General features: G+C 37.7%; 1 protein-coding gene and 1 pseudogene across 1 annotated transcript; both read right to left on the reverse strand.

Annotated features, from left to right (window-relative positions):
• Positions 1-3,655: 3,655 nt before the first annotated feature.
• LOC130860804 (tripartite motif-containing protein 5-like) lies at positions 3,656-13,440 on the reverse strand (annotated as a pseudogene).
• Positions 13,441-13,818: 378 nt separating this feature from the next.
• Positions 13,819-15,077, reverse strand: LOC130861176 (ras-related protein Rab-6A-like). The gene has a single exon (XM_057749779.1). It carries the CDS (start codon positions 14,675-14,677, stop codon positions 14,051-14,053), a length of 627 nt encoding a protein of 208 aa, XP_057605762.1. The 5' UTR covers positions 14,678-15,077; the 3' UTR covers positions 13,819-14,050.
• Between the last annotated feature and the right edge of the window lie 868 nt (positions 15,078-15,945).

A 15,945-nucleotide genomic window follows, 5' to 3' on the forward strand; every position in this document is an offset into this window, starting at 1 on the left:
AACATATTAACTCCTCTCCCTTGAGGTGGAATGAGCTTGGTGGTTTCAGTACACAGTGAATATTGGATCCCTAGGAGATTCAATCTAGACAATTCACATACAGTCAGTTGAGACAGAATTCTCAGAGGCCTAAGAATGTTCCTGTACTTGTGGTTTTCTTTAATTAGTCTATTTGTATAAACTTGCACCAATATTGTACATTTACAACTAAAATTTTCTAGTCTTGATATTGGAATGTAAGTGCTCCAACATTTTCTTCCAAAAAATTTTAACCCTCTTTGGCACTTTGCATTGCCATAAAAGTTTTATAAGCAGTTTCTCAACTTACAAACACACACACACACACACACACAAACACACACACACAGAGCTTTTATCTTGATTGCATGGAATATATATCAATATGGAAATTTTATATGTTTATAATACTGTATATTTGTATTATAAATAATATAAACATGACATATGACTGCATCAACATAGTCTTTTAGTTTCCTCAATAATGGGTTAAGATGCACATGTATTCTTAAAAAATACAAACACCCTTTTTTTTTTGGATGCAGAATACTTGTTTTATATCGCTATTAAAATGAATAATCACAGACTTCATGGCTTAAAATAACACAAATTTATTGTCTTACAGTTTCATAATTCAGAATTCTAGCATATGTCTCAGCTAAAATCAAGGTGTTAAGAAGGTTGTGTTCCATTCTGGAAGTTCTGGAAGGTAATCTGTTTCCCTGCTTTTCCCAGCATCTAAGATTCCCCTCCCTCCATCTTCAAAGACAACAACGTTGCTTCTGCCCTTCTTCCATACTTACGTTTCCCTCTGATTCTCTGACTTCCTCTTCTATTTGATGATAGCCATAATGATGAATGTGAGATGATATCTCATTGTGGTTTTGATTTACATTTCTCTGATGATTAATGATGTTGGACATCTTTTCAGGTGCCTGTTGGCCATCTGTATGTCTTCTTTGGAAAAATGTCTATTGAGGTCTTCTGCCTACTTTTTAATTTGGTTGTTTGTTTTGATATTGAGTTGTATGAGCTGTTTATACATTTTAGATATTAAAAACTTATCAGACATATAATTTGCAAATGTTTTCTTTCATTTCTAGGTTGTCTTTCATTTTGCCAATAGTTTCCTTGACTATAAAAGCTTTTAAGTTTAGTTAGTACCCATTTGTTTATTTTTGCTTTTCTTTCCTTTGCCTTAGGAGACAGATCCAAAAAAAAATATCGCTACAATTTATGTCAAAGAGAGTTCTGCCTATGTTTTCTTCTGGGAGTCTTATGATTTCAGTCTTACATTTAGGTCTTTAATCCATTTTGAGTTTATTTTTGTATATGGTATGAGAAAATGTTCTAATTTCATTCTTTTACATGTAAGCTGTCCAGTTTTTCCCAGCACCACTTATTGAAGAAACTTTTTTCTTTCTCTATTGTATATGCTTGCCCCTTTGCCATAGATTAACTGACCACAAGTGCCTAGGATTAATTTGGGGCAATCTATTACATCCCATTGATATATGTATCATCTGTAGTGCCAGTACCAGACTGTTTTGGTTACTGTGGATTTGTAGTATAGTCTAAAGTCAGGGAGCATGATACCTCCAGCTTTATAATTTTTTCTCAAGACTGCTTTGGCAATTAGAGATCTCTTCCATATGATTTTTTGGATTATTTGTTCTAGTTCTTTGAAATTGTCATGGGTAGATAAACTTGTAATTCTTTAATCAAATTATTTTAGTTCTTCAAACATAGCAAGAGTGATATGTTGAAAATAAACTAACATGTATACTTAAAATGATTTATTCCAGTGACAGTGAGAGGAGCCAAAAAATGAAGAGAGGCCATATTGGACAATGGCTTATATGATAGAAATTACAGAACTTATTGAAAATATTTTGTTGTTTAATTTTCCACAATATTACATCAGGTAAATTTTGTAGGTTTTTTTTTTTTTTATAAATGAGATCCTAAATCCCATAAGATTTAGTTTACTTGATGAGGAGCAGTATGTAGCAACAGCAGAATTGTAATAAAAGTCTGTGCTCTCACAAATAAAACAACAGGAGGGTTAAAGTAGTCTTGATAGCAACACAGAAATATCTGGGATCTGAAAAATGAGACTTCAATAAAAAGAACCCTTGTTCCCCTAAGCACAAATCTGGATAACGAAACATGGGTTATATTTTTCAGTAATTAATATCAAATATTTATTATTAAGTTGAGATTCATAGATGCGTTCCACTTAATATTTTTCTTCTCACTATAATCTTACGTATGGTACAGTTTTTATACCAAGATTACTTTAAGAAAATCAATGCAGCGTTTAGGGATGTTATTCAAGGTTACACTGCTAATATGTAGAGACAGGACTTGAACTCAGACACTCTGGACAAAAAACTTCCACTCTTAGAACATATTATTTATGACATTTTCTCCTTAACTACTTGATGAATAAGGGGCATGATGGATAAACTGAGACACAGCTCAGCACTCATTCTTTAGTAAATGACTCCTATACAACTTCTTAGATAATATACATAAGTTGCTGAAAAGCTTTACTTCATCTCTCAGTCAGTGGCAGAGGAAATGAGATTGCAAAAATTTGGCAGAGGTGTTACGTCAATACAACTCTTTCTTTATAAGGCAGTCATTTTCCCTTAGGGTATGAGAAATGATGAATTAAGATTTTCTCCTAGTGCAAACGATATTGGGAAAAATATGACATAAGGCAAATTATACATGCTAATGATGAATGAAGGACATTCAAATGCACAAAAGGGAAGTAGCAAGGAAAAATGGTGAGAATGGTGCAGATGAGCTTAGATGCATTAAATGCACCCGCAGCAAGGGGCACTACAGAGAAGTGTGAATGTAAGAAAATTTAATAGTCTGGTAAGCATAGAGTCATGGGGGCATCACATTTCATAAGAATGAAATAGGGAAACATTTTCTGAGAAAAGGAAAATGAAGAGAATTTATAAATGAGATATCCATGGTTTGTGACATTGAAAAATAAAAGAGCAACGGCCTTATAGTCTAGGAAAACCCCAACAAGATGGGGAGGTACAGTCATGGGGAGGGTTAAGATCAAGGGGTCTGAGGAGGAAGACTGGTCAAAAGTGTTATATTCAAATTGATTCTGTATCCCTATAACCCAGTAGCAATATTTAGGTTGATATCTTGAGTAAACATGTTGAAAATTTTCACCTTGTCTAACAAGAAACTTGGTATTAGATTCATGGCATTTTCCACCATATACACCCAGGATCCAGGCATGTTTCTCTGACAGATCTACCTCCTAGTAGTGTTTCCCTGATCTGATAACAGGGGAGCCCAGGACACCGTAATCATCATTCTAATATGCATTGTTTTGTGTGGAATTACACACATATCTCACTTGATTCCAATCTGCAGAAATGGTAACATTTGATTTATCCTTGGGAGGATTCAGAGTCACGTGAACTGTAGAAAAATTAGAGTTGGGTTAGGGCTATGATGTAGCTTTATTTTGGGCATTGTTAGAGGAATCGGGAATAATTGGACTGGGAACTGGGAAGAATTCTATTCTGTTTGTGGGGGAGAAGTATAACACTGCAGAAACATGATATGTTTGACTGTGCTGGGACAAGAAACACAGGTCTTAAAACATGAGACCTACTACAAAATAAAAAGTTCTGAAAAATGATGACAACAGGGTGGCTTGATAATAATGTAATTTCTCCTTACCCCATTACCATTGCACATCTGTCAGCTCTGAAATGATAAAAATCCGTAATATTAAACATGAGCAAAGGAGTCAGCAAAAATCTATTTCCTCTCCAGATTAGGGAAAGAATTGGGTGCTCTGATGTGGTAGTGAACTGGTGAAAGAGGATGAACCAACACGTGGTCATGCCCCATAAATATGACCACATCATCAGCACATGATATTCAGCCTCCTCTGTCTCCTCTATCCACACATAGAAATTGGAGCCTCGTCTTCATTTTCCCTGGCATCACAGGGATCCCACAGATACCCACTTGTAGTAGGACTCCTCGCCGTGATTCATTTGCAGTTTCTCTCTTAGATCAGGTGCTCGGAACACTCTCATTTGTTCCACAGGAACAGGTTTTGGCTTCCTCAGCTTCAGAGTTTCACTCCTAGAGATGACAAAAAGTGACCCCCAAACTTCTGGCTTTCTGTCCCGCAAAATCACTGACGTTCTGTATTTTCACCCCACTGACACACAGGAGCTATCTTTCTGTGGAGACTGAGAAAGGAGAGACTGGACGCCTGACCTTGGAGCCAGAAGAAATGTGCTCATCTCCATCTTCCCAGTTACCTGCAGTGTGACCTGGGAAGGTCTTGGCCTGTCAGAAGGACAGTTTCTTCCTTCCAAAATGAACTCATTAACCTCTCCCTCTTCACTCTGTAGAAATCATATAAAATTTGTAAAATAATGGATTTTACAAAGGAAAACTTTGATACATTAAAAAAAATGATAATGTGTAAAAAGGTCACTGCATAGATGTGGGTTCCCAGGGAGATGATCAGAAAGTGACGTTGCAGAACCGGACTTCTGGGTGTTTGAGACTTATCAAGTGTGGGAATACTGTCCAGAGAATCCCCAGATCTTCAAAGACCTTTCCTGTTAGTAGGGACATCCTCAGACTAACACCTGAGATTTTAGGATCTCTGGGAACAATTACAAACTCTTAGAAAAGAAGAAATTATGAAGTACATCAAACTAATAGGGTCTGAATTTTATATGTTTGGAAAGAGCCTAATACTGCCAGGTAGGTGTGCAAATTCAGACACCTTTCCACTCTGGCTTCTAAAGTTTGTGATCAAGATGGATCAATTGTTTGCAGCAGAGCCAAAATATTCCTTAAGATTCAAGTCTGTTTTTGGAAATCGAAACAGAAAAATATAGAAGGACCCCACCTCCTATTCCCAGAGCAGAAAGTTAAACATAAAGAGTTATCTCCAATTCTGAGTGCTTGGCCAATAAAGAAGACTTGACTTTCCCATAAGTCAAGCACCTATTAAATATGGAAACCTGAGTTAGATAAAGACACACAGTATAAATTAAATTTATGGAGTCACAGGGATCGAACACTGCAACGCCTTATTCTAATACTGCTGTGACACAAACTCTGCAACTTTCCATGACCAAAATTCTTTACTATAGAATCTGGCCCATTCTCAATATACATGGGACAATCTAGCCATAATTTGTCGACAGAAATTTAAGGTAAATCTACATCTCAATTTTTCTGCCTGAGCATTGTTTTATTTTAATTGACTGCCAGATAAGTCTAATAACTTTAATTCTCTTTCCATAGCACAAAAAGGACCATCTCTGGTCTCTGACACATATCTTCTCAAGATGCCATTCACATCCTAGGGAGAAAAAAGCAAATATCCGTCAAAAAGATATAGGTGCCCCCACTTACAAAGCTTCATCACATCCCCACAACCCCCATTATGTTTTGAGAATAGAGATGGTCTGAATGTGGGAGCCAAAATGTTACTAACAAAAAAAAAGTCCCAGTTCAGTCATTCCAGAAGACTCATGTGATGTTGTCAAGTTTCCAAAAAGGTAGAAACACCTTTGACCCTTGTGGAAGTACAGCATGAGGCTCTAGTATCTGGAGATGAGACATATTTATGAGAAAACAAGAGACCTGCAAATTTCTCCCCTAAAATGCATAAGGTTTTATTTTTACTTAATTTTGTCTCTTAAATGCAGGTTGATATATTCAGTAGTAAGAAAGCCACAGGACAAGTAACTTATGTAGTCTAATACGTAACTTACAATGAGCCAAATAATTGGCGCCTCTTTTATACCTCATTGTTCAGAACTTTACCAATATTCACTCAGTCACTGTCCTAAAACCTAGAATATTTACCTGCACTTTAGTCTCTACTGAGCCAGTTTAGTTCACATTCTTTAAAATTTTTAGTCATCTGAACTTCTTTATCATCACAGATACTGTTTTCCTTATTTGAACAGATATTTACCAATATATTTAGTGTCTTCATATCAAACTGACTTCCATGTCACCAAAAACTAGGGCAACAGCTGGGTCCACACATGTAAAAACATTTAAAAATAAAAAAAAAATCCTCTCTCTTATAGGGCTCTTTTGTTGTATATGACAACAATCAAATAAAACAAGAATAAGTGAGAAAGGAGAAAGGATTTGGGGAGGCAGTTACAACTTTAACCAAAGTTTAATTTTGAAGCCCAAACCTTGTCATCAGAATCTGGTCTGTGTCTTTCTCTAATTCTATTTATTCCACCTATATAGACTTTATTCTCAGTTCATGAAGGAAACATGAATTTCCTGATATAGACTCCAGAAGAAAAGAGAACTTTTCTTCCCACTATTCCAAAAAGTTCAGATGCCTACAGGCATTAGCCTGCATAGGATCAGGTGCTCATATTAAAGACATCACTGTGTTGTTGCTGTAAAGCAATGAAGCAATGCTGCAGGAAGTCTCTATTTTTACTGAAACTAAGTTAGTATTAGTCTAAAGTAGATCATGATAAGATTGGAAATTACATATTGTAATCACTAGAGCAACCACTAGGAAAAAAACTAAAAACATACAGTTAGAAAATAGGAAAACTTAAAATTTTACACCAGAAATATTTGATGCAAAAGAAGCTAGTTAAGGAGAAAGAGAAGTACGAAAACTACAGTAGCCATTCTGGTTTACTTGGATTGTCAATGAAAATAATCAATAATCTATAATAGGAATAAAACAGACAACTAGAGTAGTCATATAGCAAGCAGAGAGTGAAATTTCAATACAGCCATATCAATAATTGTATTAAATGTTATTGTCTTAATACCCTAATTAAAAAGTCAGAGATTGTCAGATGGGTTAAAAAGGAAGAATTAATGATTGTTCTCTACAAGAGAGGTATTTTGGATTTAAAGATACAAATAGGTAAAAGTAGAAAGATACAAAACAATATATCATGCAATCTGTAATCACAAGAAAATTCAAGCATTTAAATTAATATTAGACAAAATAGACTTTGACAACAAAAATTATGAAAAAATGAGAGGGAAATTTTATAATGAAAAAAGGTTCAGTACATCAGAAAGATATACCAGGGACTTCCCTGATGGCACAGTGGTTAAGAATCCGCCTGTCAATGCAGGGGATGTGGATTCAATCCCTGGTCCAGGAATATCCCACTTGCCGCGGAGCAACTAAGCCTGTGCACCACAAATACTGAGCCCCTGCACCATAACTACTGAAGCCCCCACGCTCTAGGGCCCTTGGGCCACAACTACTGAGCCCATGTACAGCAACTACTGAAGCCCGAGTGCCTAGAGCTTCTGCTCCACCACAAGAGAAGCCACTGCACTGAGAAGCCCATCCAAGTCAGTAGTCAGTGAAGAGTAGCCCTGCTTGCCACATAACTAGAAAAAGCCTGTGTGCAGTAACAAACACCCAGCCAAAGAAAAAGAAAAAGAGATACTATGTATATATGTACATGCACCTAACAGCAGAGCTTCAAAATACACAAGGCAATATTAAAAGGAAAAATAGACAATTCAATAATAGTAGTTGCACATTTCAATAACTCACTGTCAATGCTGAAAGAATAGCTTTTATGAAAACCATCAAATTTATAAAAGGCACAGACAATGCAATCAACCAAATAGACCTAACTGATATCCACAGGCCATTTCACCCAATGAATGCAGAATACACAATCTTTTCAAATTCATAATGAAAATGTTTCTGGACATACGGTACCTTAGGCCATAAAGAAGTATCAGTGAATTTAAAAGTTTAAAGTAATAAAATATATATTCTCTGATTATAATAGAATTAAATTTGGAATCCACAGCAGAAGTAAAACTCAGAAACCACCAAGTAACAAAGTATTTCTAATTAACAATACACTTTCAAATATCCATGGTATAATAAAAAGAAATTGCATTTGAATTTCATTCAAAATTTCATTATTGAATGAAAATAAAAAACTAAACAATCAAAATGTATGGAAAACAACTAAGGCAATGCACTTATGTCATTAAAACAGTATCAGAAAAGATAGTCTCACATCAGTGATCTACTAAGTTTCACATCAAGAAATTAAGAAAGAGGAAGCTGGGACTAAGTGAGAGAGTAGCACTGACGTATATACACTACCAAATATAAAATAGACAGCTAGTGGGAAGCTGCTGCATAACACTGGGAGATCAACTCGATGATCAGTGATGACTTAGAGGTGTGGGATAGGGAGGGTGAGAAGGAGCCATGGGAGGGAGGGGATATGGGGATATATGTATAAATGCAGATCATTCACTTTGCTATACAGCAGAAACTGGCACAACGGTGTAAAGCAACTATATTCCAATAAAGAGCTTTAAAAATAAATTAATTAAATAAATACATAAATAAAATAAGTAAATAAAAAATTAATTTAAAAAAGAAACTAAGAAAAAAACAGTAAATTAGACCAGAACTCACACACAAACATACACACACACACAAGCAAAAGTATTTACAAACACACAAAGAAAACACTAAAGGTAAGAGCAGAAATAAATGAATAAAAAAGGTTACAAAATAGATAAAATCAATGAAACAATTTTTGTTTTTGAAAAAAGTTAATAAAATTGACAAAGCATAAATAAACTAAGCAAGAAAAAAGTGAAAAAGCAAATCACTAAAATCAGGAATAAAAGAGGGGACATTACTCTGAGTTCCTATAGAAATTCAACATAAAATGGAAAAACATAAGATTAAGGTTTGAAGTGAATTATCATGAAAATTTTAAAAGAGAGGAGAATTTTAAATTTTGTCTTGAAACTTAAATGTCTTTAGCTAGCTTCTTAATGGGAAAATCATAGTACCTCTGTTGAATGATTTTTTTTTTTATTTTCTTCTGCTTGAGCTGAAAGTGTTACTATTATTTTAAATTAACTGATGTTATATTTTAACTTTACTGTCTTTTGTATTTTTATATCAAGTGAAAATGTTTTGAAAATGACTCATGAAATTAATTAAACATCCAATAAAATCACCTTTATTCCTACGTCAATTTTAAAAAAAAGGAAATTAAAGGGATGGTAAGGGATTGTTATAACCAACTTTATGTCTACAAATCAGACAACTTAGAGTATACAAATTCCAAAAAGACAAACAAAAAAAGACTCAAGGACTATAAAATATCTAAAGAATCCTAATACAAGTAAAAAAGAAAAAAATGTACATATATGTTTTAAACTTTCCAATAAGAAAAACCCAGAGTGAAATGGTGACCTAGGTGAATGCTATTGAAGATTTAAAGAATAAATAACAGTTCTTCACAAACTGTCTTCAAAAATGGAAAAAGAGAAATAAAATCTCAACAGAATGAGGGGGAAAGAAAAACACCTCTTGGAATCTGAATGAATTTGTTTGTTTGTGACTAAGCTGGGTCATGAAGAGGCACCTGCTAAATGCTTAACACTGGATTACAGATAACAGGGGCCTTTAGAAAATCACTGGACACAATGAACCTTCTCTAGACAGTCACATTTTTGCACTGAGATACATTAATAAAAATAGTTTTCCCTTGTTATTCCTAGATTCAATCCATACATTCAATTATTCCTATAACCTCTGAAATAGATGCAGGGAAAGTGTATTGCAGGGTCAAAGCAACCTTAGTGACAACACCAGAAAGAGCACAGCAACACAGAAGAGATGGAAATTTCGTCTTCACTTCTCTCATGTCTCAGATGCTGGGGATTCTTCCCAAGTCTTACCTGCAGCATGTCCACTGTTGACCCCTGCAAACGATGCTCCAAATCAGAGATGAGATCTTTCACCAACTGGCTCTGCTGGACCAGCTCATGCTCAGAGTCTGTCAGGTTACTTAGAATCAATCCCTCCTCATTCTTCAGCTTTTGCAGTTCCTTCGGCTCCTCACTGTTCAGGATCGCTCTCAGTATTTTAAACTCTGCCTGGACTTTTTGTCTCTCATTTTGTATTTGATTCTTCAGAAATGAGAGAGAGAGGGGGGTGGGGGGGTGATATTCAGACTATTAGACAAAGAGTAGGAGCCAGAAAAAGAACAATTCTGATTGGGAAGTTCCCACATGGAAGTGAGGTAGACGGAGAAAAGTAGTTCTTGGGGAACCTGACTTTTCATATTATTTTCTCTCCATCACATTCCAGAATAATGGCTTCCAGGCTGTATCACTGAAGCCAGCCCTGAGGCAAAATGGGATTCCTGGGCATGACTCAGTTTGTCACACAGCTGTCCAGGACTCTCATGTCTCCCTGCATTACTCCTGACGCCCTCACACCACCTTCAGACAAAAGTTGAACCCTGAAGACTGCACCGTGAACCATTGCCAGATGTCTCCCTCAGAAGCGCCAAAGGCTAAAACACATGACATGAATGGAATATGAATTTCACTAGTCATCCTCACCAGAGTCCCTCCATAAGAATACCTCCCTTCCAGTATCTCTGTTCATTCGTGATAATTTCACTTTTCAGCACCACCCCTATCAGGGAAAGGATGAACAAAAGGGCTAGTCAAGTGACTTAACTGTCAGTGAACAAAGAGGAAGGCAGCTCCTTGTAATTAACCCAAGTCCTGCCCAGATACATGTCTAACTCCCTCAGGAAATGTCTCCTCCTACCTTCCAGGTAGGGATCTCTTCTCTGACTTTAACCTCCATCTTCTCAGCTTCCTGCTGTTCCTTTCTCAGCCTCTCCAGGGTTTCATGGAGCTTCTTCTCTGAGAAAAGAAAGACACAAGAGTCAAGCTATGGACTTTCTCAGCATCACTGTAGAGGATAAATGGGGGAGACTGGAGGCTGATTTCCAAAGAGAATAGGCTTTAAAGGAAACTGTGAAAACAGTGACTAAAGTCTATGACTTGAAAGAAAAATCTGAGGTGGGGAATATGTTCTTTATGACTCAAGAGATAGAAGTCACCATCTTCTCTCCAAAGAAGACTGGTTCTCTTTGTTCTGGAAGAAACCAAATCCTACTGCAGGGAAAGAATTTCCACCACAATCCACCCAGTGTTCTAGTTACCCCACCTGTTCAAAGGGGTAATGAGAGCTTCTCTTGGGCTCCATATCTTCACTTATTAGCATAAGGTACATGAATATCTACTCCTGCCTAAGAGTCTGTGTGTAAGGTTACTACTTTGTATTGAGGGAATACATACAGATTTCCTTCAGACATCAGAAGGTGGGTATAGGAAGAAAAGATAAAGTCCAATGCAAAGTGGAGATTTCCCATTAAGTATCATTTTCTGCCCTGTCTTTCCTCCAATCTGGTCTCTTACCTGGTACTTCTGGGCAACCTCCTCCATGAGGAAAGTGTGGTGACCACGGTGCTCCTCGGACTACTCGCATAGCCAGCAAATGACCTCCCCATCCTCCTCACAAAAGAGCAGGAGTTTCTCTCCATGGTGCACACACAGATTTCTGTTTTGCTCCACCTCAGGGCTGAGCTTGACGTCTTGGAGCCTCTCCACTATGTTGGTCACATGCCTATTAGGCTGCAGGTTCCCAGGCTGGTAACTGATTCTTCACACAGGACAACTGCTCTCCACCTCTTGGCCAACCACTGACTCCTTGTTGTTTGCAGTGATGAAGGCCTGGCAGAAGGTGTGGCCACAGTCAAAGCTCAGGGGTTTTGTCAGAAGCTCCAGGCAAATGGGGCAGGTCACTTCCTCCTGTATTTTCACCAAGATTCCTGAAGCCACGGCAGCTGCTCCTCTGCTCCTACCTATCTTGATTTCTGAGGGTTCTCTTGTTCGTAGATCCCTGCACTATTGGGAAGGATAAAAGGGGGCAGAGTAAGAAAGATAGAGATACATGATACTAATTGTGTATATATCAAGTATACACCAAGACCAAATTATTGAAAGATAAAAAGGAAACATGGAGATACAAGGGAAGGAGCTTAGTCACTTGACAAAAGGGACATTTCACAATATTTTTACATACTTTACATTTGGTTCATGTCACATAACAAATTCCATCCTTATCAGTGCAATTATTCTTTTTTTTTTTTTTTTGCCATATTGAATTGATATTTATTTCAGGACATGCCATGTCAAAATAGAACAAAAGAGTCAACCCTTGCCTTTAACAATAATATTGTATTATAAAAGCACTTTACAACTCCATCCCATCTTTGAGTACAAGTTACTGGGGTATGTGGGCTAATGATTATCTGAAAGCATTTCTCTATTCAGACCCATAATCCAAGTGCTCTCTGAATATTACAAGGTGACAATAAGCGGGAAGTGGAGGAGGAAGAGGAAAGAGAGGGGAATAAGGTTGTCCCAGTTAAAGGTTTTGTCGCAATGAGGGGATGAGGAAGTATGAAGATATTTTTTGTTGTCGTTTCATTCTTATACTGTGTTAAGTAATGCTTACAACATAAATTCAGAAGGCTTTTCCTGAGCTGTAATTCAGAAATTTTCTTCCTGCAAACAATGTATTTACAAATGTGTTTATTAACTTACACAGCAATCTCACAATAACTAGTAAAGATTAAAATGGTGCACTCCTAGTATATTTGTTTGCAGTGTTTTAATGGAAATACATATTGCCATTGTGATGAAGCTCTAAATAGACTGAATAAAACATCTAAAAACTGAAAGTAGTTTAGAAAAAGGCAAAGAAATAAATATCACCAAAGAAAAAAGATTAATTATAGCTTAAATATAAAAGTAAATCACTAGTTAATTAACCAAACTATACAGATCTAATAAAAAGCAAAACCAGATTGAGAGACCCAACATAAAAAAATGCTGAAAAATAAGGCATAAATCTGCAAAATGTTAAGTTTTATTTTTATTCTCACCTTTCCCTCTTCTATGTATGCTTTTTCAGATCTCCCTCTAGAGCTTTAAAGGAAAACTGTTTCCATTTTCAATTTGACCTCAAATGTCCAGGCAAAGTATTTGCTATTCTGTTGAGGATTCTTTAGTTGGTAAGCTTTAGATATCGTTATTTCTACTGGTTTTGACCAAATTTAAATTCTTCCACTGGTTCTTCTTAAAGGAATTTGATTTCTACAGTGCCTTGCCTGCATAGCATTTAAAAAAAGAAGAAAGAAACGAAGGAAGGAACAAAGAAAGAAAGGAAGAAAGAAAAAGAAAACTCGAGAAATCTATTGCCTAAAAAAAAAAGTTTAGTTTTGTTTTTTAAACAAACAGAAGAACTCGATTTTGACAATTTTAAAATCTTGGGAGAAATAGCTCTTAGAAGAATTAAATATTTAAAACCTGTTCTTTTACTTTTCTCTCCCAGAGTCTAACACGTGAAAGGATCATTTGTTTTGGTCAGAAATATATTTTATGTTCACTTACTTGTAAGTACTCAGTATGTTCATTAGGACTCATTCTGAAGATGCACCAGAACCCTTTTCTTATTTCAGCACTGCCTACCATGATAGTTGAGTTCTGACCTCAATTAAGGTATAAGTAATTTATATCAGTGCTCAAAAAATAATTTTGGATATTTTGGCCCAAGGCCTAGAGCAAGTGGTATCACTAAAACTGAAGGATAATTCCAATGGGCTTGGTGTGACTACTGCTGTGCCCCCTCTTGTTTGTTTTGAGGGAGGGAGGATAGGAATAGGATATGTGGTAAAGAAGTGAGTAAAGCAGGGAGAGACCAAGTAGTTAGGCAAGTGCTGCTATGAACAACTGCTCCTTAACCAAGCCATATACTGCTGAGATTTCCATCATTTTGAAGTACATTCTCATAACATTAAAAAGGAAAAAAAATGTTAAGAAAATGTATTTAATTTTTAAAGTTATCACTGGAATATGCTGGAATCATTTGGCTTTTTGTAAAATATAAATAATGAAGACACTGACTTTTTTTGTGCTTGTGAAGCTAATAGATCATCTCCACGAGACAGGCAGCAATGATGAATTGCAATACGTTATTACTGAAGGGAAAAGGTTCAAGCCAATATTCACACCGCAGTCAATGAAAGAGCAAGGGGGCCAAAGCAGTGAGCTTCTGGAGGAAAGTTGAAGATGCCATGGGGGATTAGCAGGAACAGCCTCCTTTGCTGACTGGTTGCTCCTGAGGCTTTTCCAGTTTTATGTCAATCATGTCTTCTCTGCTTCTGTCCTGTGTGCTTTCCATCCCAGGTAGAGCTGCTGCAACACGTCGGAAGAGCTGCTTTACACTGTATCCTGCTTTTGCACTAGTTTCAATAAACATAACATTCAGCTCTTTGGCTTTCCTCTCTCCTTCCTCAATTGACACTTGCCTCTTGTCAGCAAGATCTGTTTTATTTCCTACTAGCATGATGATAACATCACTTCGTCCTTCTGTTCTGACATCATCAATCCATTTTGTAGTTTGCTGGAATGAGTTAACATTTGTGATATCGTAAACTACTACAGCTGCAGCAGAATCACGGATGTAACTGGGCATGAGGCTACGGAAACGTTCCTGACCCGCAGTATCCCACAGCTGCAGCCTGATTGTTCGATCCTCCAAGTACATTGTTTTTGATAAAAAGTCAATACCAATTGTTGCCTGATAGGTGTTGTCAAAACTGTCATACATGAATCTGGTCATCAGTGATGTCTTTCCAACGCTCTGCTCCCCCAGGAACACCAGCTTGAATTTCCTCCGCGGATTCCCGAAGTCTCCGCCCGCGGACATGATGGAGCCGGAGGAGCTGCCGCCGCCTCAGCCCAGAGAGCTCCCGGACCGACGCTGCTCCAACCGGTGGACGGAGAGGCTAGAGGAAGGGCCGGCGCCGAGCTTTCTCGGCCCTGCAGGGCCCGGCGGCGAGGCAAGGCTGGAGAGCAGGGCTCCTCTCACAGACAGGCAGCCGGCGCCGCCGCCTCCCCTCGGAGTCGCCTAGCACCGACCGAGGCCCGCGCTGGGAAGGGAAGGAGGGCGGTGTCGGGAGCAGCCAGGGGTGTGCTCGGGGGTCCCAAGGCTAGAGCCGTTCCCCTCTCAGCACCCGGCGCCGAGACTTCCGTGAGGGTGGCCGAGCCGGAGCCGCAGCCGCGTCTAGGACCTCTCACACGCAGCGTTGTAGCTCCACAGCTGCCGCCGCCGCCGCAGCCCAACCTGCTGAGTGCGCGAGCCTGTGGCGCGGCGCGGGGCCAGTGCAATTATTCTTATTATTTAATTTTACTAAAGGAAAGGATGATGTGACACCTTTTCCAGCAAGCTCCCTGTGGGACCCACCATCTTTCCTATGCTCCAAAACATCCTCAATAATAAAGCTAAAAATACTTAATGCCCTTGGCCATACCTGTTCTTCTCTCAGCATGGAATGCTTCTCCCGATATCAGTATACTCATACTTCAGTAAACTCTCTTTTAAGTGTTCTCTTATCACAAAGATCTGCTCTGATGACTTATGTACAGTATAACCATTGCCATCGTTTGTTGGACATTTTCAATGATTTCCCTTTTATCATGACATAATATATGACAATGTGTGTCTACATATGGTAAGAGCAAACCCATTATCAGCTGTATAAACAGAGATGGTGACTTACAAAGATCACGTACCTTCAATATACAGAGTGGAGATGAACTTGATGTGTTAGGGGTCATCCTTCAAAGGCATCCTACCCCACTGAGCTAATTAAAGACAAACAAAGGTAACTTCGTGGACCCAACTAATACCCAATGAAATGGGGGTGTGGAAATGAAGAGATACAGACGAGCTGGGAGGTACTGGGAGGTCTTGAGTGTTTAAAAGGTCAATCAACTAATTATTATTGATGAGTATCCTATGCTAGCAAATGGATTAATACCCAGAAACAGAAAGATGAGTCTAAACTGCTACTAACTTGATATTCACCTAGGAAGTAACAGTAAATTAATATTCAGCTATATATATATATACACAAACACACACATACACACACACACATACATACATATATACATATATAAAAGAGCAGATTT

This window comes from Hippopotamus amphibius, chromosome 9 (assembly GCF_030028045.1).
Source record: "Hippopotamus amphibius kiboko isolate mHipAmp2 chromosome 9, mHipAmp2.hap2, whole genome shotgun sequence".
NCBI classification, from domain to species: Eukaryota; Metazoa; Chordata; class Mammalia; order Artiodactyla; family Hippopotamidae; genus Hippopotamus; species Hippopotamus amphibius.